Here is a 20,858-nt window from a genome sequence, read left to right as displayed (position 1 = left end):
GCAAATGCATTGTCCCGTGATGACGCATTGGTCCACAAGAAGGCTCAGAGTTCCATAGAAATCAAGATACACCAACCAACCAGACTAATTTGGACCTGCAATAGGCAGCATGGGGCACTAAGGAAAATAGTGAACAAACACTGGAACTTAATCCGGTTTGATCCAGTAATTGGTGAACATATGCCTATCAAACCAGCGATCACATTCAGGAAGGCATATTCCATGCAGGATGCCTTAGTGAAATCTAGTCCTGAGGTGATCTCCCCAAAAAACTGGATGGCAACCAGCAAGGGATTTAGAAAATGTTCCAGCTGCAAGGCGTGCTCGCATGGAATCAGCAAAACTGAATTCATGACAGCATTTTCCCCGGTGCCCCGAAAAATCAATAAATAACTGACGTGCAAGAGTGAGTAGGTGGTCTATGTGCTGGAGTGTCCGTGTGGCCTGCAATATATTGGTAGTACCAAGTTGCAGGTCCACAAAAGGATACTCCAGCACATAAGGGCAATCAACACCAATGATGCCACGTACCCAGTTGCCAGGCATTTCAAGGAGTGCCACAACAACAACAGTGGACTCCTTAGATACTATGCCATCGATACTGTGGGTCCCTTGAGAAGAGGTGGAAATAGGGAGCGTATCTTAAGAGCACTAGAAACAAGATATATTCTAGAAGTGGACAGTAAGACCCCACGGGGCCTTAATTCTACAGAAGATTTCCATACTTATCTCTAACAACTAGGATTGTTTAGTACTTTGTCCAAATGTGCCATTATCCATCAGAGATGTATTCTGACAGTTGCCCAATTTCTTTCACTGGACCAATTCCACATACATTTTCAGCTAGGTTGGTCAGTGACAAAACTCGTCCGACAGGTTCCTACGCTCTGTGTATCACCTTGAGTATTTGCTGTAGGTTAGGAGTAACCTACATGAAACATCAAGCATTACTTGTTTTTTATGATTATATAAAATTCTGAAAAAAAGCATTTTTGATTTTCACACATTCACAAATAGTTGACTGTCCCCAAAAAAACTAGACATTAAATATAGGGTTGGTGGTATTGCTGTGTTCCATTAAAAAGCAGGGAAAAATTGACTAAAGGGAAAGTGTGGTCGGGATTCAGTATTTTCCGGTCTACATATTCTTCACTCAAATTACAAAATCATACACCGATAGATTTTTGTATATAAGCATAATATTTTATGGTGGTTTTTTAATCCGAAATAATTTTTTATAATTATTTATTAACAAAGCTTTTATCCAAGTATTTTACATCAATTGTGTATAGGGTAATTAATGTTGTTTTTATCGGATTAAATTATACATTAATATATTTGTAACAGTGAATGTTCCCGGGGATTACCCCGCTATGAGCACTAAATGAATGTGTTTTCTATGTCTATTGCTACATACCACTGCCTTAATTTCGAGTCAGCCAATGAAATGCACTAATTTTCTTGCACTTGCAAAACTGCTCACTTCTCTCATTGCGTCATGTGACCAAGGCCTCTTGGCAGGTCGAAACGTTATGCTGACAAGGTGTGCCAAATAAAAAACTCACCTGCATCCTGGGTCTTCTGTTCCTTCTTTCTTGTTGCGTTCCAGAGTTGAGGGGTGCGCTGCTGACTTGGAGAATATATATATATATATATATATATATATATATATATATATATCCATATATCCATTTGAACCAGCGTGCCAAGGCCGGGCCTGTTGGCTTTGCTAGTATTCGAACAATAATGGACACACAATGGCAACCAACTTATCTGTTAGCTACAATTGATGTAGTCTCACTATACACATCGATAGATCACCAGGTAGGTCTTGATGCAATTGCTTACTTCCTAAGACAGAGACCAATAGGGGAACTAAAACACTCGGCTATGCTGTTGGACATGATACGCATATGCCTAACGAACAATGTGTTCCTGTTCAACAATGGCATATACTCGCAAAACTGCGGAACTGCCATGGGAGTTTCCTTCTCTCCAAGCTATGCTAATCTCACCATGGGATGGTGGGAGAAACACATAGCTTGGAGAGAAGAAAACGAACCATATACTGCCAAGACAGTTCTCTGGCTAAGATTTATCGATGATCTCTTCCTGGTGTGGAATGGAACCAGGGAGGAGTTGGAGGAATACATAAGAATCTTGAATCAGAATAATGTAGGCCTACAATTTACTTCTGATATCCAAGAGAAGGAGATCAACTATTTGGATACAAAAGTATATATCAAAGATAACATCATACATACGACCCTTTTCCGCAAAAAAACCTCCACCAACAGTATTTTACATGGGACAAGTTTTCATCCAACTTCCTTGAAATCAAATGTACCCTATGGAGAGTTTTTAAGGATGAAACGGAACTGCTCTGAACCATCGGAAATGGAAAACAAATTTGCAGAAACAGTCAATCGTTTCTCCCAAAGGGGATACAAGATGAAAACAATAAAAAGAGGAGAAATAAGAGCACGAGATAAAACCAGAACTGAGACGCTGATAGTCAAGAAAAAAGAGGATACTGAAACAACAAAGGAAGAGAAACCACGCCTCATCTTGACATATTCAAAAGAAAGTGCAAACATAAGAAAAGCGGTCACCAAATACTGGAGTGTATTAAAAAAGGATCCTGATATTGGAAACACCATAGGAGATGCCCCCTTACTTTCTTTCAGGAAAGCACCATCAATTGGTGACATTCTGGTCAACAGCCATTTCATAAACAAAAGAGAGGAAACATGGCTAGAGAAAAGACAAAAAGGATTCACCAAATGCTTATCCTGTAAAGCATGTAAAATTGGAAGAAATCTCAAATCCATAACAGATCCGAAAGGCCAACCCTTTGAAATCCAAACTAAGATCACTTGTGAATCCCATTATGTTGTCTATCTCCTGGAATGTGAATGCGGCAAGAGATATATTGGATCGACCATATGTGCCCTAAAGAAAAGGATGTTAGAACATATTAGGGCCATGCAGAACAAGGACCAAACTTATGCTATGGCAAAACATCTCACAACTCACAAGAATAAAACCTGGTTAAATGTTAGATATTCAGGACTGGCAATGATACCAGACAGTGAGAGAGGAGGTAATCGCCTACAGAAACTCAGACGTTTGGAGTCAAAATTAATAATAAAATTCAAAACTAAGACCCCCCAAGGATTAAACGGGGACGAAGAACTTTATGTACATTTATGACTTATCCAAGAGCCCAAATGCAATCACATGACCAGTTGTATGGAAATCTCCGGTTACAATATGACATTCTCTTCTGACAAATAGACTTTTTCTCACAAATTAGTTTTGGAATCTAAAATAACATTGATTTGAAATGCAAACTTGAAACTTAATCTAGACGTTTTGATTCCTTTGAGTACACAATGCTTAGAAGTCGAAAATATATAGGGTATAACTGAATACATATGTAAAAGTTAAACTTTTTTGTTTGTTATTACCAGCGTTTATTTTAAATAATGTCAGAGTCCTGAAGCAAGTTACAAGTCATTGACTTCTACGTGTAGCACTTAGCTATCACCTAGTTTGTACATTATCTGTACACTCACACAGCGAGATAGATCAAAATTCATTTCGCTTTGTAAATGGTTTTATTTTATTAAAACCACAGGCACTTAGCCATCATATGTCATTTCAAGTCAATTAATTGGACTGTGATAACTTGCGAAAGTGACCTGACATGGTTTGTTTTCACCAAAAACTACCCCTCCCATAATGCATCCTAATTGCCATATGGGCAGGAGGGTATAAATAGTAAAAAGAAAAAATGGACTTGTAACTACCGTGAGCAAGAACAGTAATCTGTTTGAAACGCGTAGGTGAGGAAGTTTTTCCTTGATGGATTAAAGAAGCTTAATCAAAACCTAGAAGAGTGCGGTGTATCATTTCAATTGCTTTGGAAAGTTTCACGAGTCTTGTCCTTGACTCGGCACCGGCACCAGCTGAATGGCCGCTCCTCCTCCAGCAAGGGACATTTGCTCTAACATATATATATATATATATATATATATATATATATATATATATATATATGGATATATATATATATCCATATATATATATATATATATATATATATATATATATATATATCCATATATATATATATATATATATATATATATATATATATATATATATATATATATATATATATATATATATATATATATATATATATATATATATATATATATATATATATATATATATATATATATATATATATATATATATATATATATATATATATATATATATATATATATATATATATATCCATTTGAACCAGCGTGCCAAGGCCGGGCCTGTTGGCTTTGCTAGTATTTGTTTATACTTATATTTCTTCGATTACATATACAGCCTTCGAACATTAGACCGGTGGGAAAAAAAAGATATTCAATTGAACCATTTTTGGCTAATTTTGAACATTCTGCTTTCCAGTTTCTTGTAGCTCACAAGCAAAACGTTTCTAACCCATGCCCTTCTTCTTTAGTTTTTAGCATATACATGTGGACTTGTGAAAGGAGCATTATCCAACCTTGGCATCAACAGCACTGTGACAGCGGAGGTTCCAGTTATGCCAGCATGTAAGTGCCCTTGGTAAACAAAAACAATGCACAATTGTTGATACCATAATTAAACAGTATTGTGAAACAAAAGTTGTAATGTTAGTGAGTCTGTCTTTTGACAAAAGATAGACAAAGTCTTGTAGGCAGTTTGTCCAAAGCTTCACTTTTTAAAGTTTAGAGATTGTCAATCGTTGTAAAAATACCGAAGTGTGCATATAAAACTATAACCATCAAGACTGAAGAAAAAAATGGACACTCTTAGGCTAATGGAAAATAAGGTGACAGATAAGGAGACAGCTTGTTTGTTTCTGACAGAGAAACGGACTACTGCATTACAAGTGAGAGGAATCAGCAGATTAGTCCTATAGATTCGAGTACATATACCATATTCTTTAAGGGTTTGTCACCCCTTAGTTTATGTTCACTCTTCCCAAAGATACTGGTGGGACAAATCATCTGGCCAGTCATCACTTTTCGAGTCTGTTTCTCGATTTCCAATTTCACAGTATAATTTTTTGCAAGCACCAACTTGTTGCAGTACACAAGGAACAAAAAATAAGTTGACTGAATAAATTGATTTGAAAGCAGGACTCCACATGTCAAAGGTAGCTGAGCGTTTGTTATGTAACTATTCCAAGCCCCATTCCCTTTCACCATTCGAAAACTGATTTGCAGTTGATGAACTAGTCTTTTATAGTAAGTAAGCCTTCCATTCAATGTTTTTCCAATCATTGAAGGAATTAACACAACACTGGTTACTTTTTTATCATATAAGATGACAACAATGAGATGCCTTGTTGCTTTTCCATGTAACAGTTAAGAGGGCAGTAACAAAATAAGGGGATACCCAAAGAGAGACATCAAGAGGACTAGTAATGATTTCAGCAGCAAATAATTCCAGAGCTCTCATTTTGGAATGTTCTATTTTTATGCAAAATGTCAGAAATTTACATGTTTCCATCATGCCCCAGCCCTAAAATAAATAATCCCTAGACCAGCTGTCCTTGAACCGGAACTTAATACTGCTCAAATTTCTGCGGGTACTGTGTCTGATCTCAAGGCTGAAGGTTTTCAGAAATCGATTGGAACAGCACTTGATATTGTCGCGCCGCTGACAATTAAACGCTGCACCAAATCCAAACCTTCAGCTCCTTGGTTCAAGGGCGATCTTAAAAATCGACACATTTGTAATAGACAAGAGCAGAAATGGCAATTGCACCGCACGCCTATTAATAAAGCGAATCACAAATATCTTATACACTGATACAAACTTGCTATTGCTAGATCAATGTTCTATTCAGAATAAATAAAACTGGAAGGACATTACTCTAAGGAAATCTTTAAAGTAATTGAAGTAGTTTCTCTGACTTCAATTCCTAGCCTTACTGGTCCCCCAGAAGAGTTCTGTGAAAGACTAGCTATATACTTCAGAGATAAAATCCTTAACATTTACTCCAAATTTCCTTTCTCAGCTGTTCATAGTTTTTCGATTGAAGCAATGGGCATCTCAACCATGTCCGCTAGATTCATGGTCTTTCCTTACATTTTGGTGCAGTAACCCAAGGAGCTCCTAATGAACCTTAAGTCTGGGTCTCCAGTGGATCTCTGCCCACCCAAAATCCTGTAGTTAGTTAGTTCCTGATTATATTGCTGAGACTCTTCTGGGTGTACACAATTATGCCTTAGATACTGGAATCTTTCTGCATCTTTGGAAGGAAGCTACAGTCATTTGGCTTAAAAAACTATTAATGTTGACCCTGATGACATGAAAAAATGTTCACCCTATTTCTCTTCTGCCCACGTCTGCAAAACGTTTAGAGAAATATTTCAATCAAGAATTAGTGAGGCTGATTAATACCTGCAACATTCTTGACCACTCACAAAATGTATTTGGAAGTGGTCATAGCACAGAGACTGCACTAATTGCCGCCACTTGTAGCATCAGGCGCCAGGTTAATCGGGTTAGGGCTGCTGTCCTGGGGCTGCTTCATTTGTCTGTAGCCTTTGACACAGTGCAGGTATGTTCCCTTTACAACACAAAAGAGTAGGCGAATTAAGTCTAAGTACCAGATCATGTAAAGCAGTGGATAGGAGAACATGCAACCTAGAATGGCCTTCTGGTTATTCTATCTGTGTGTACATGCATAGATTACGGAGTGGTTAGAATACTGGAAGAGTGTGCAGATGCATATGATTTTCTAGAAAATTATAAGCAATTTAAACTGTTTTTAGTCAGAAACTGATTGTTAGTACAGGTCGTAGTGTTTCTGAATGCGAACAGTAACTTTTCAAGTTCACAAATGCTCTATCCTTAACTAGCAACCAGCTTCTGACTAAAAAGTTTTTTTTAAATGCTCATGATTTTTTTTAAACATATCTCCGTTGATTTTATCAATACCTATATCCAATACATTGGGAAGGCAATAAAGCAGACTAAGTATTAATGTTACTTGGTGAAACTATTAAGCTGCTGGGAGGAACCACCTTTATATAGTTATGCAGCTCAAATTGTTGATGGTTAATAGGTGCAGTTGGTCCACACCGGTCCGTGCATCACATGTTAAGCAACGAAATGGAAAAGAAATTAAAATGTATAAAGCACATTAAACCTGAGGGTATCCAAGTGCTAAACCTAATAAGCAGTCCCCTCTAACGGCTACATTGCCTAAAAGAGGTGTGATGAGAATAACTAGGCTTTCCAGGTTTTTATTAAACAAAATAAAGGCATCACCTAAAAGATGTGGCCAGGCATAGTTTTCCATAACCTAGCGGCGGCCACGGAAATGGAACAGCTGCCCCATCTTTCCTACCCTGGGAGGACATAAGCATCCTACCTGGAATATACCAATTAACGAGAGCAGAAAGAGGTTTCTACCCTTTATGATAAAGGGCTAGGAAGACCGAGCAAATAGCCTAAAGGTGATGCGCTTCCTAATAGGGAGCCAGTGCAGCAGGCAAATGCCCTTTCTAATTGACAGACTTCATAGCCTGATCATGCCTATAGTACAGCCGCAAAAGATTTTGAAAAGGATGTCAACAGTTACTTGTTAATTACTGATTAGAAGCATCCTCTAAATAGGGGATGGCCCGCTGGGCACAGCTTACAATCCGCTATGTAGCGTTCAAATTTTAAAGTATTAGTCCAATGGAACTTAGTATACCAGAAAGTATTTATTTCGAAGATAATTGTATTCATTAAATTCAAGGGTGATTTCATATAGACGAAATTCACATGTTTTTGATTTTCATATTTCCACAAGTATTTGCAAAGCGTTCCCAATGCATTTCGTGCACTTGGTGCACTTCATCAGGGAAATCTAAACAAAAAGATTGATGCACTCAGTATGAGGATAACATCCTACTAATATGTAGGTAAACATAGTAACAACTATATGTTTTATCAAACTAGGTTTACAGTGTGATAAATTAGGTGGATTAGATGCGGTGTATAGCTATGTAATCCGGTGCTGAAAGATATTATAAACATAGTTTGTGACGTGAATAGAGAAATAAATAAACGTCCAGGGTGCTCTGTGAATCATCAGAAGAATTAAGGCTCTAAAGAAACATTTTTCATGCATTTGCCATCGGTAAGTTTATAAACACAGAAAATCTGTATTGAAGTTTGACCAATATCCCTATCGGAACATCAACCTGGTTCCCTGGAAAAGTCTGAGGATTTTGCATCCCCTCCCTCCCATTGATACGTTAGCTGATTGTCTAACAACATCTAAAGCAGAGGTAGACACAGATTTAAGCATTTTGAGCTGGAATGTGGCTGGCCTTCAACAGAGGCTTGGCCACCTCGACTGGCTATGTCTAATAAAGGATCAGGATATAGTTATGTTTCAGGAGACCTGGTCCACCTGGTCCATCCAAGAATTACACATTAATGGGTTCCATTGTTATAATATTGTATCCCCCTCCCAAGCTTTATTGTACAAATGGAGACTCTCTTTTTATTTGATTAATTTTAGATTTTTGATTCCCAGCAAGAATCAGCAAAAATTACTGGGGTAATCTTAATGCGGAATTAATAGACAGGCCACATAGCTCAGGGTCTCATAATTCCAGCTCTACCTGCCGTAGGGGCGCTGTGTTAGCGAAGTTTTTGAGCATGTATAATTTTACCAATGCCATGGACATTGCGGGCGCAACACACGCAAATAATCACTCTGTGCCAGCATTTAGAGGAAGGGGGTGTTTTTCAACCATAGATTTATTTTTTATATCCCCCCATCTTGCTGACCATCTAATGGAAGCTGAAGTTATTGCCACGGGTCTAGGAGACCACAATCCCATCAGAATAGGGCTAAGTTTAGCACCACGGCCCATGTTCACTTATGTGGGGCAGGAATCTAACACCCTCCACTGGCAGCCTGAGATTAATATGGAGGGGCTTAGATAATAATCTGTTTCAGTCAGTAGTAAAGGACAACATACATCTTATTAATTTGTATTTATCCGCCCAAGATCCACTCCCTGAAGCCGACCATGATTTTAATAAACTTTGCTTAGCTATAAAAACTCTTTTGTCCAAACCCATTTCCCGTGTTAAACGTGACCCCAGATGGTTCGATTACGAGTGCTCTGAGGCAACTAAACAACTGTGCAGAGCCTTATCATCGGATCCACGATGTAATTCTTGAAGTGAAATCGGCCAGGCTGAGGTATAATACCGCGATCTCCAATCGGAAAGGGGAAATCTTAAAAAACCATTGGGAGGCACTAGTGATAGGGGCTAACACTGAAAAGGGTGATACATTTTGGTCAGCTGTGAGGGTCTTGCGATCCATGGGGCAGCTTCTTACTCCCATCAGCTGCACTATTGCGAACGAGTCGTGGGAAAACCACTTTACAGAAATGTATGCTTCACCCGCAGAAGAGGTAGATGATTTTGAGCGAGGGCCACTAACCAGAATACCGATGACCCTATCTGAGGTGGAAGAAGCGATTCAGCAGAGTGCGGGTAATAAAGCCCCTGGACCTTATGGTCTACCCATTGACCTTATCAAACATAAGCCAGATTTTTGGGCTCCTCTACTTTTAAATGTTTTTAATAATTTAATGTACGCTCTGTTATCCAGTTCTTGGACAACAAGCATTATTGTTCCGATTTTTAGGTCTCGCTAGACCCAGCGCATGCGCTGCTCTGGCGAGACATTTAGTAAGCGGGTTTTTCAAGTGCTACCAAAGGCTGGCCCCCAGCTTGCTATTAAGCGCACAAGCGCACGCCTGATCTCTTTCGCGCACACAACTCCCGTTCGCGCCTGCATGTTTTGTTTACACAGACATTACCGGCTTGTTTTGTTTTTCTTTTGGCGAGAAATGTCATCAGTTCGTTTCTAGTTGCATTCTTTTCTAATCCTGTGCAGTGTTACTGGGAAGAGCAAGTTTAATCAGTTTTAGTTAAAAAGTGGAAAGAAAAATAATTTTACAGTAATCAGTATGCCTTAAAACACTGTTCCAACAGTGACCCTAAAGCTCTCCCTCTCAAAATGCTTTCTAGCTATCTAAGCTGGCTCTTTCTTTGCTTGCCACCAGGGGGCAGGCGGCACCTACTGTCCCATTGGCAGGTTTCTGTGATCGCCTGCTGACTCAGATAAATGTCTTTTCTTGGTACTCGTAGGTCTAGGATCTGGGAGGGTCCGCTCCACTTTCCACATTATCTCTCCCTTCTCCTCTGATTCGGCAGATAATGAACACCATTGAAAACATGACTGTGCAAAAGCAAACATGTGGAGGGCCTGATCTGGCAGCGAGCGGTTTGAGGCAAAGAAAGTCCAGTCTGCCCCCACACGAATGTTGGCTCCCTGCACCCAATCATGTGAAGAAAATGGACTTTCCCCTTTATCTTTCGAAGTCTTTCTAGAACTTTTTTGTCGTGACACACTCCTGAGGCGAAAAGCCGGGAGGCAGCTCATTTTTAACATTCTGTTGTGATTATTTGTGCTTTTTAAAACTCACTTACCCCCACTTGCACGCTCGAAAGGCGGACTCAGCGCTGTCCTGCAACTAGGCGTGGAACGCTTTCCAGCGCCTCGCTCGGCCCGCAGGCCACGCCCCCTTCAGAGGCCACGCCCACCGACCGATCGTCACTATAAAGGGGACGCTGATTGCGAGCGCTCCCATTTGTCGTGACACACTCCTGAGGCGAAAAGCCGGGAGGCAGCTCATTTTTAACATTCTGTTGTGATTATTTGTGCTTTTTAAAACTCACTTACCCCCACTCGCACGCTCGAAAGGCGGACTCAGCGCTGTCCTGCAACTAGGCGTGGAACGCTTTCCAGCGCCTCGATCGGCCCACAGGCCACGCCCCCTTCAGAGGCCACGCCCACCGACCGATCGTCACTATAAAGGGGACGCTGATTGCGAGCGCTCCCATTTGTCGTGACACACTCCTGAGGCGAAAAGCCGGGAGGCAGCTCATTTTTAACATTCTGTTGTGATTATTTGTGCTTTTTAAAACTCACTTACCCCCACTCGCACGCTCGAAAAGTGGACTCAGCGCTGTCCTGCAACTAGGCGTGGAACGCTTTCCAGCGCCTCGCTCGGCCCGCAGGCCACGCCCCCTTCAGAGGCCACGCCCACCGACCGATCGTCACTATAAAGGGGACGCTGATTGCAAGCGCTCCCATTTGTAGTGACACACTCCTGAGGCGAAAAGCCGGGAGGCAGCTCATTTTTAACATTCTGTTGTGATTATTTGTGCTTTTTAAAACTCACTTACCCCCACTTGCACGCTCGAAAGGCGGACTCAGCGCTGTCCTGCAACTAGGCGTGGAACGCTTTCCAGCGCCCCGCTCGGCCCGCAGGCCACGCCCCCTTCAGAGGCCACGCCCACCGATCGTCACTTCATTCTTCCATAAATCATGTGCTTTCCTCGGAAGCGCAGCGGGCGCGATGATTGCGCGCCGAAGGCGCGCCTAAGGAAAGCCCGTCTGCGCCCGTCCGCGACCGACCGGGACTAGGGGCACCTCATAATACCCGAACCTTCCATTACTCCAGGGCCGACCTTCTGGAGTGCAATAAGAACATTGATCATTTACTTCTACCAAAGGATACACTTCACCAGCTCTGTAAGTATGGTATCCTGAGCCAAGGCTGTCACCTTTCCACTCGCGCAGCATGTTCGGCTCCACCCAATCCACCCCCCAAATCGCTATCTATCCTTTACCTCAACACCCGTTCCCTTGTCAAGCATCAGATGGACATCTTCCTGTTACTTGACATGGAGAAACGTGACATCCTTCTGCTGGCAGAAACGTGGCTATCTCCTACCTCAGCACCCGATATCATAGCAGCCCTACCACCTGATTATTATATTACCCAGGCAGACCGCGCTAGCGCGAAAGGAGGAGGTGGAGTCGCGGCGATTATCCATTCTAGCCTGGAGGTCACTACTCTTACCTGTCTGACATTAGCCAATGCGGATAATCTTGTACTAAAAATCGCCACTCCTCACATGACTATTGCATGTGTTCTCTTGTACAGACCACCCACCTCAATGCCACTGTTTCCCATGGCCTTTAGCGAGCAAGTTGCTAACCTAGCTCTGGATTACGCCAGGGTTATGTTAGTAGGCGACTTCAACTATTGGTACAAAGATCCTTTAGAGGGCTCTCAATCAGCGGAACTGACTGTTCTCCTGTCCAACCTCAACTTCAAGCAATTGGTGCTCTCCCCCACTCACGATAAAGGACATATATTGGATCATGTGTGGTCTAACACCACCTGCGTGACCTCCCCGCTAACCTTACCTTGCCTTTGGTCAGATCATCTTATCCTTAAATTTGAGATTTGTGTTACTCACAACAAAACCACTGTGCCAACTGCCGGCAAACTAGCCAGGAATTGGAACGCCATGGATAAGACTGCTTTTCTACAGTCATTAGCTAATGATGTCCCTCCTTTGGATAATGATATAAATCTGTCAGTTTCTTCTCTAACCGACTGGCTACAAGCGGCCAGCAATCTCCATGCCCCGTACAAAAGAATTAAACTTGCTCGGCGCACGGATGCCAACAGATGGTTTTCTGCCGACTTGAAAAGCAGGAAACTGGCTCTCCGTCATCTTGAGCGCCAGTGGCGCCGCGATTATGACACTGAGGGAAAAATTAAATATATTAGGGCGAGGAAGGAATATATGAATGCCATCTCTGCAGCAAAGGTGGAGTATTTCTCTTCTCGTATTCTTGACTCATCAAACAAATCTAAAGACATCTTTTCTGTCTTCAATGAACTGACCAACTTGGAGAATGTCCGTCCTAAAGTAATCCCCACCCAGTGTCTGTGTGATTCACTCAATTCCTACTTTAGTGATAAAATCACAGACATAAAATCTAGCATTCCTCAACCAAAGACCCAAATCACGACTGGTATGGCAATAAAGACTGGCTCTGCCACCCTCACCAATTTTCAACCCATAACCTACGACCAGCTCTTGGAATTAATGATGAGAGTCAAATCTGGCTCCCCACAGGATATCTGCCCCCCCCGTATCTTGAAAGAATGCTTCTCCACTTATCCAACCCTTGTTCTTGCCCTTCTAAATGACTCCCTCTTGTCGGGCATAGTCCCCTCCACTTTCAAAGAAGCCACGGTTATACCTTTACTAAAAAAACCCGGGGCGGATCCTGGATGCAAGGCAAATTACAGGCCCATCTCCCTATTGCCTTACTTGGCAAAAATCCTAGAGGCGCACGTGGCGAAAAATCTCTCCAATTTTTTGGAGGAGTCCTCCTGCTTTGACCCTCATCAGGCTGGATTCCGCCCTGCACACTCTACGGAGGCAGTGGTCACTGCAGTTTTGGACACACTTCGAGACTGCGCAGACAGATGTTCTCCCCAGGCCCTGGTGCTTCTTGATCTGTCGGCCGCGTTCGACACGGTCGATCATAACATTCTGATCGACCGGGTCGGACAGGCCGGCATACAGGGCGGGGCGGCCTGCTGGCTGAGGTCCTTCTTGGAGGACCGCTCCCAAGCGGTGCGTCTGGGGGATTTTACCGGTGTTAAACAGTCCATCCCATGTGGAGTGCCACAGGGCTCCTCCCTGTCGCCCCATCTGTTTAACATATACATACTCCCCTTATACAAACCTTGAGGGACAAACAGGTGAGAGTTTTTTAACTACGCAGATGACCTGCAGTTACTCTTCACCATTGACAATTCCGAAAAATCTATGAGCCACTTCCAGTCAACCATGAGGTTTATTAAATCCTGGATGGATCAAAATCAGCTGAAACTAAATCCAGGTAAAACCGAACTGGTACTGACTGGGGATAGTGCTAACTACTGGGGTCCTCGCTATTGGCCTTCAGATTTGGGTCAAGCTCCGCAACCATCACCATCGGCTAAAACGCTTGGAGTCATTGTGGACAGTGATCTCTCACTAAAAGCACAAGTGGGACAAGTGGTCTCCAAATGCATTTTACCAGCTAAAAAAAATCAGGAAGGTCAGGCGACTGCTAACGCCTGAAGCTATTACCCAGGTTGTGATCGCCACTGTTCTGTCCCATCTGGATTACGCGAATGCCATCTACCTGGGTCTCCCAAACTATTTTCTCAAACGTCTCCAGATGGTGCAGAACTATGCTGCTAGGCTGATCCTGAAGCAACCAAGATGGCAGGCGGCGACTCCTCTTCTTATCAAGCTGCATTGGCTTCCTATCATACAACGTTGCTACTTCAAAGCGGGCTGTATGATCTTTAAGTCATTACACGGCAAAAGCCCTAAATTCATTAATCAATTAATCACCAGATACGTTCCCTCCCGTAACCTTCGCTCACTTCACCTAGCCCTTCTTCAGACCCCTCCCTTTAAACGTAAACGTTCTGGTAGACGCAGATTCGCAATACTGGCCCCCTGCCTATGGAACACCTTTCCCCTGGAAATCCGGTCCTGCCAAGATTTCTTACCTTTCCGGAAAGCACTGAAGACCTGGCTTTTTAGACAAGCTTTTTAACTCATCTTTTCTACTTTCGATTGTGTTACTGTCAATTTTAGCGCCAAGAAACTAATCAGTGTTAGTGCGCTCAATAAATGATTTAATAACATAACATAACAGTATGGATGTTTCAGCGCCAGACATTGGGTTATTCTATATCTGTGCAGTATGAATTTGAACTGTTTTATGAGACTCGGATTATGTAGGTGGGAGCCTTCCAATATCCTATTGCCGTTTCTTCTCCTGTTCAGTACCAGGTGATGCGTATCTCTGTGACTCCAAGACATACATCCATGGCTGCACTGTCTGCATTGGTCACGCAGGCCAGCACGCTCCAGCAGAGCACATTAAGCGAAGCATCTTGCACTGTACCCCGTAGGCAAGACCCAAAACAGCTCTGGTCATGCAGCAACGCACTCATGTCCACATACATGCAGAATTAATGTTACTTCTACAGAACAAATGCAAAGCTCCCCCCGTTTGGAAGGAGACACCCAGTCGCACAGCTCAAGAAGTAGACAGCAATGTCTATACACAGTTCATCAAGGTTGAATCCACACAATGTTGAGGTTCCTTTAGTGTTTAATTCTTAATCAAAAGTTCAACATAGTTTCATAAAGGCATAAACTTCATCAAACGAAAAAATCATCCAGTTATAAATCCTCCCAATGCATTTCGGGCAGATGACCAGCCCTTCCTCAGGGGATAACTGGAGAAATTACATCCGTGACTATTAGGTCGAGATATAGTATGATGCGGTTGTTCAAGGACACAGTCGACACAGTCTCAGGAACTTCTTGAGCTGTGCGACTGGGTGTCTCCTTCCAAACGGGGGGAGCTTTGCATTAGTTTCGTCATTCACGCTGTGAGGCACAGACAGCGTACTTCCCTCTTAGCACGCCACAAACTATTACATTGACTCAACCATTGAACTACCCCGCTGTGCAAGTCCCTCTCTCATTTCCTTACTTCTACAGAACACACATGATGCTGGAGCCGTTCATGTGCCAGAGCGCTGCTCCTTCAATCCCCCCATCCTCTCTTCACATAACGCAAACTGCTGCATCAGATGCTGGAAGCAGGAAGCAGGCTGCTCAGCTGAAGCGTTTTGGCAGGGTCTGACTGGGACAGAAACATCAAAGTGCCCCACCCATTAGTGAATTAAAATGCTTAAAGTGGACCATGTTTGCAAATTTGGGCAGTTTTGAACTTGTAACGGTGCGCTCCAAGGTAAAAGATTGTGTGGATTTGTGCTTGCAACAAAAAGTATTGGATTTATTATCATGGAAATAAACATTAGAAGCGCGCCCTGCAGATCGTAAAACAGGCCCGCAAGCAGCCAGGAAACTGGGCCACACACTGACCAGTGACATCGGCACATCTGGCCCTGCCTGAATGCCCTACATGCTTTGTCGACCATTCCTCTGGTGTGGCGGCAGACAGTACATTACAGATCTTGTTTGGATCGTAGCCTTTCTCCACATTAACCCGTATGAAGCATCCCTAAAGAGTATGCTGGTCAGTGCGACCATTACTGGTTGCACACAATGACGGCAGCGTGCAAGAGTAGGCTGGTAAGTGCGACCATTACTGGAAAAAGCAGACATCTCGAGATTGCAAACACTAGCCACCTTGTAGTATCTGACTTGAAAATACGTAAAGCTTCACTAGGATGTGAGAAAGATAATAAGCAGCAGGCAGGGATTAACCAGATTTTCCAGAGGTCAACATAAAACGGGGAAAAAAAAGAAAGTGATCAAGAGTCTCGGGAAAGGAATGGTAGGTGGGGCACATTGACGTTACAGATACATTTTCCCAGGTGCTTCTTCTGGAATTTAGAGGGATTGCTCTGTATCTAAATTGAATATACAGAGCTCTTGTCTCTGGGGGTTTGATGTCATCCATGTACGCTTCAAAACCAAACCAGCCTTTTATATTATTAAAACTAGAGGTTAAATGCCATGTGCATTACCATCAATACTTTATGCATCTATATACTCCCAAAACCTATTTTTAGGTCTCGCCTATCAATGCGCATGCGCATTGAGCTTGCGAGACTATGGGGGCTTAAACAGACTTTAACCAACTTGCAAGGAATCGTGGCGATTCCTTGCAGTGCCCGTGAAATTCAAGCTCAATGCGCATGCGCATTGACATTAAAAGCCCGTGCACATGAAAGCGACAAGGCTCCCTCCCACGGCAATCCCCAACCCCATCCGCCAGCACCTCCCCTCTCTCTCGAACCCACCCCCAGCCGCCAGCACCTCCCCTCTCTCTCCCCGCACACAGACAGGGTCGCATTCCCCCACAGACAGGCTGCCATTTCTCATCCCCCTCCCCAGCTCCTCTGTCTCGTCTCCCTTAACCATGCACAACTCACACACTGAAACACACTACTTTTAAAACAAAATTCGCCAGCCTTCGACATCTGTTCGCCAGCCCCCAGCTGCCAGAACCTCCCCTCTCTCTCCCCGGACACAGCCAGGATCGCAATTCTCCTCCCCCTCCCGCTCTCTCTACCCGGACACAGCCAGGCTCGCAATTCTCCTCCCCCTCAAGGCTCCCTCCCACGGCAATCCCCAACCCCATCCGCCAGCACCTCCCCTCTCTCTCGCCCCCAGCCGCCAGCACCTCCCCTCTCTCTCCCCGCACACAGACAGGGTCGCATTCCTCCACAGACAGGCTGCCATTTCTCATCCCCCTCCCCAGCCTCCAGCTCCTCTGTCTCGTCTCCCTTAACCATGAACAACTCACACACTGAAACACACTATTTTTAAAACAAAATTCGCCAGCCTTCGACATCTGTTCCCCAGCCGCCAGAACCTCCCCTCTCTCTCCCCGGACACAGCCAGGCTCGCAATTCTCCTCCCCCTCCCCCTCTCTCTCCCTGGACACAGCCACGCTCGCAATTCTCCTCCCCCTCACCAGACGCCAGCACCTCCCCTCTCTCTCCCTGGACTCAGCCAGCCTTGCATTTCTCCTCCCCCTCCCCATCCGCCAGCACCTCCCCTCTCTCTCCCTGCAGTATCACGAACGTGTCTCGTTTTAAACACGCATTTCACAGCTTCGCATTGAGTCCTAAAACATGTACATGTGTGGGAGTGAACGGCAGCGTTCAAATGCTCGTTGCAAGTTGCAGCCCGTTCCTTTCTGCTGATACTTACTTTGTATCGAGTGCCGAGCCTTCATACTTAAAACCAGGGCTTCAAACTGAGCCAGCAAAGGGAAGCCGCATTGAAAGCCCCCTCAGCCACCCACCCCATCAACCCACACGAAACAGATAGAGGGCTGCCATTGTTTTTTATTTGGGTGGGCTCAACAGCATTTGAACGCTGGCTATTGGCATTGTAATTAATTTATTGTTCATTATCAGACTCGCTAGAAATGGTGCTCGTTTAGCAACGGATCCTTTCGTACAACACACACTCCATTCACACCACTTCGCCACACCACAACAACATGTTCATACACACATACCCGGATCAAGGGGACTTTCACACACACACCCTCTATTACGTCTCCTTGGGTTACATTTATACGCACACACAACACACAACACATACTACATTACACGCACATCTTATGGATTGCTAACACAGCTTATGCTTACTTAACACTACCAACCTGCTAGACAGTGGCCACAGCTTCTAATTACACTTGGGACACAAATCGGGCACACAATCTCTGATTCATATGCATAGTAACAGACATCCCTATATACCAGGCGTACCTCCTCACCCACTCGGCATCTATCACCCACTCTGCATCTATCACCTCTGCAGCTTTCACGCACTCTGAAGCTTGCACCCACTCTTCAGCTTGCACCCACTCTTCAGCTTGCACCCACTCTTCAGCTTGCACCCACTCTGCAGCTTGCACCCACTCTGCAGCTTGCACCCACTCTGCAGCTTCCAACCACTGTGCAGCTTGCACCCACTCTGCAGCTTGCAACCACTCTGAAGCTTGCACACATACACACAGGAAAACACAACTCACAGACAATACTTTACTGCTGATCACTATACATCCAGACTCGCTACTAATGTTGCTTGTTTACCAACGGATCCTTTATTACAACACACACTCCGTTCAGACCACTTCGCCACACCACAACAAAGTTTTCATACACACATTCCCAAGTTCCAGCCCGTTGCTTTCTGCTGATACTTAGTTTGTATCGAGTGCCGAGCCTGCATACTTAAGACCAGGCCTTCAAACTGAGCCTGCAAAGGGAAGCCGCATTGAAAGCACCCTCAGCCACCCATCCCATCAAGCCACACGAAACACATAGAGGGCTGCCATTGTTTTTTGATTTGGGTGGGCTCACCAGCATTTGAACGCAGGCTATTGGCATTGTAATTTATTGTTCATTATCAGACTCGCTAGAAATGTTGCTCGTTTAGCAACGGATCCTTTCGTACAACACACACTCCGTTCAGACCACTTCGCCACACCACAAATAACTTTTAAAAAACACTTTCACGGCAGCTTGCAACCACTCTGCAGCTTGCACACATACACACAGGAAAACACAACTCACAGACAATACTTTACTGCTGATCAGATAACACAACTCACAGACAATACTTTACTGATGATCAGTAAACATCCAGACTCACTAGAAATGTTGCTCCTTTAGCAACGGATCCTTTCTTACTACACACACTACGTTCAGACCACTTCGCCACACCACAACAAAATTTACATACACACATTCACGGATCAAGGGGACTTTCACACACACCCTCTATTACGTCTCCTTCAGTTGCATTTTTACGCACACACAACTAACAACACATACTACATTACACGCAGAACTTATGGATTGCTAACACAGTTTAGGCTTACTTAACACTGCCAACCTGCTATACAGTGGCCACAGCTTCTAATTACACTTGGGACACAAATCGGGCACACAATCTCGGATTCATATGCATAGTAACAGACATCCCTATACACCAGGCGTACCTCCTCACCCACTAGGCATCTATCACCCACTCGGCATCTATCACCCACTCTGCATCTATCACCTCTGCAGCTTTCACGCACTCTGAAGCTTGCACCCACTCTTCAGCTTGCACCCACTCTGCAGCTTGCACCCACTCTGCAGCTTGCACCCAATCTGCAGCTTGCACCCACTCTGCAGCTTGCACCCACTCTGCAGCTTGCACCCACTCTGCAGCTTGCACCCACTCTGCAGCTTGCACCCACTCTGCAGCTTGCACCCACTCTGCAGCTTGCACCCACTCTGCACCTTGCACCCACTCTGCACCTTGCACCCACTCTGCACCTTGCACCCACTCGGCAGCTTGCACCCACTCGGCAGCTTGCACCCACTCTGCAGCTTGCAACCACTCTGCATCTTGCACACATACACACAGGAAAACACAACTCACAGGCAATACTTTACTGCTGATCAGTATACATCCAGACTCACTACAAATGTTGCTCGTTTAACAACGGATCCTTTCTTACAACACACACTCCGTTCACACCACTTTGCCACACCACAACAAAGTTTTCATACACACATTCACGGATCAAGGGGACTTTCACACACACACTCTATTACGTCTCCTTGGGTTGCATTTTGACGCACACACAACACACAACACACAACACATACTAAATTACACGCACACCCAAAAAAGAAAAATGACAGCAAGTTCGAGGCACAGGAGGGATGGCTAGCTTTACTTTCAAAAGACTTGTGTCAAAACGAAAAAAAAAATAAAAAAACACCCCATTCAGCTGGCCTACTATTTCCCCACATCTCTCTACAGCGTGATACGATCACACTCCCACAACCTCCATCACGCACCATCACTCAGCAACACACCCTCACACACAACCTCAACAGCCTCACCCTCACACACACTCAATCACCCTCACCCACTCACCATCACACACCATCACTCAACAACACCCCCAAACCCTCCCACCCCCTCACACCCCCTCACCCTCACAAACACTCACCCTCACCCACAGTCACACACTCAACCTTCAAACTCGCACACCCTCACTCACCTTGACACCCTCACAACACTCAGCCTCACTCACGCTCAAACTATCACCTTCACTCACCCACACCTATCATCACACACTATCACATCCCATTACCCTCACCTTCACACACCCTCACACCATAACCCTCACACCCACACTCATACTCACACCGTCACCCTCACTCACCCTCACACAACATCACACACCCTCACACCCCCTAAAAATCACATCCAATCACCCTCACACGTCCAAGTCCACCCTAAATCATACTCACATCATCACCCTCACTCACCCTCACACA

General features: G+C 44.1%; 1 protein-coding gene across 1 annotated transcript in view; it reads left to right on the top strand.

Annotated features, from left to right (window-relative positions):
• The window catches only part of LOC147692134 (trafficking protein particle complex subunit 6b-like), a 267,176-nt gene that overhangs the window by 155,884 nt on the left and 90,434 nt on the right, over positions 1 to 20,858 (top strand). Inside the window, exon 6 of the mRNA XM_086938439.1 lies at positions 4,526 to 4,619. Coding sequence (XP_086794565.1) covers positions 4,526 to 4,619 — 94 coding nt within the window. The remainder of the gene's footprint in view (positions 1 to 4,525; positions 4,620 to 20,858) is intronic.

The sequence above is a fragment of the Lissotriton vulgaris genome, chromosome 9 (assembly GCF_964263255.1).
Source record: "Lissotriton vulgaris chromosome 9, aLisVul1.2, whole genome shotgun sequence".
NCBI lineage: Eukaryota > Metazoa > Chordata > Amphibia > Caudata > Salamandridae > Lissotriton > Lissotriton vulgaris.
Note: the sequence above shows the minus strand (reverse complement) of the source record. Positions and strands in the feature narration are given on the sequence as shown.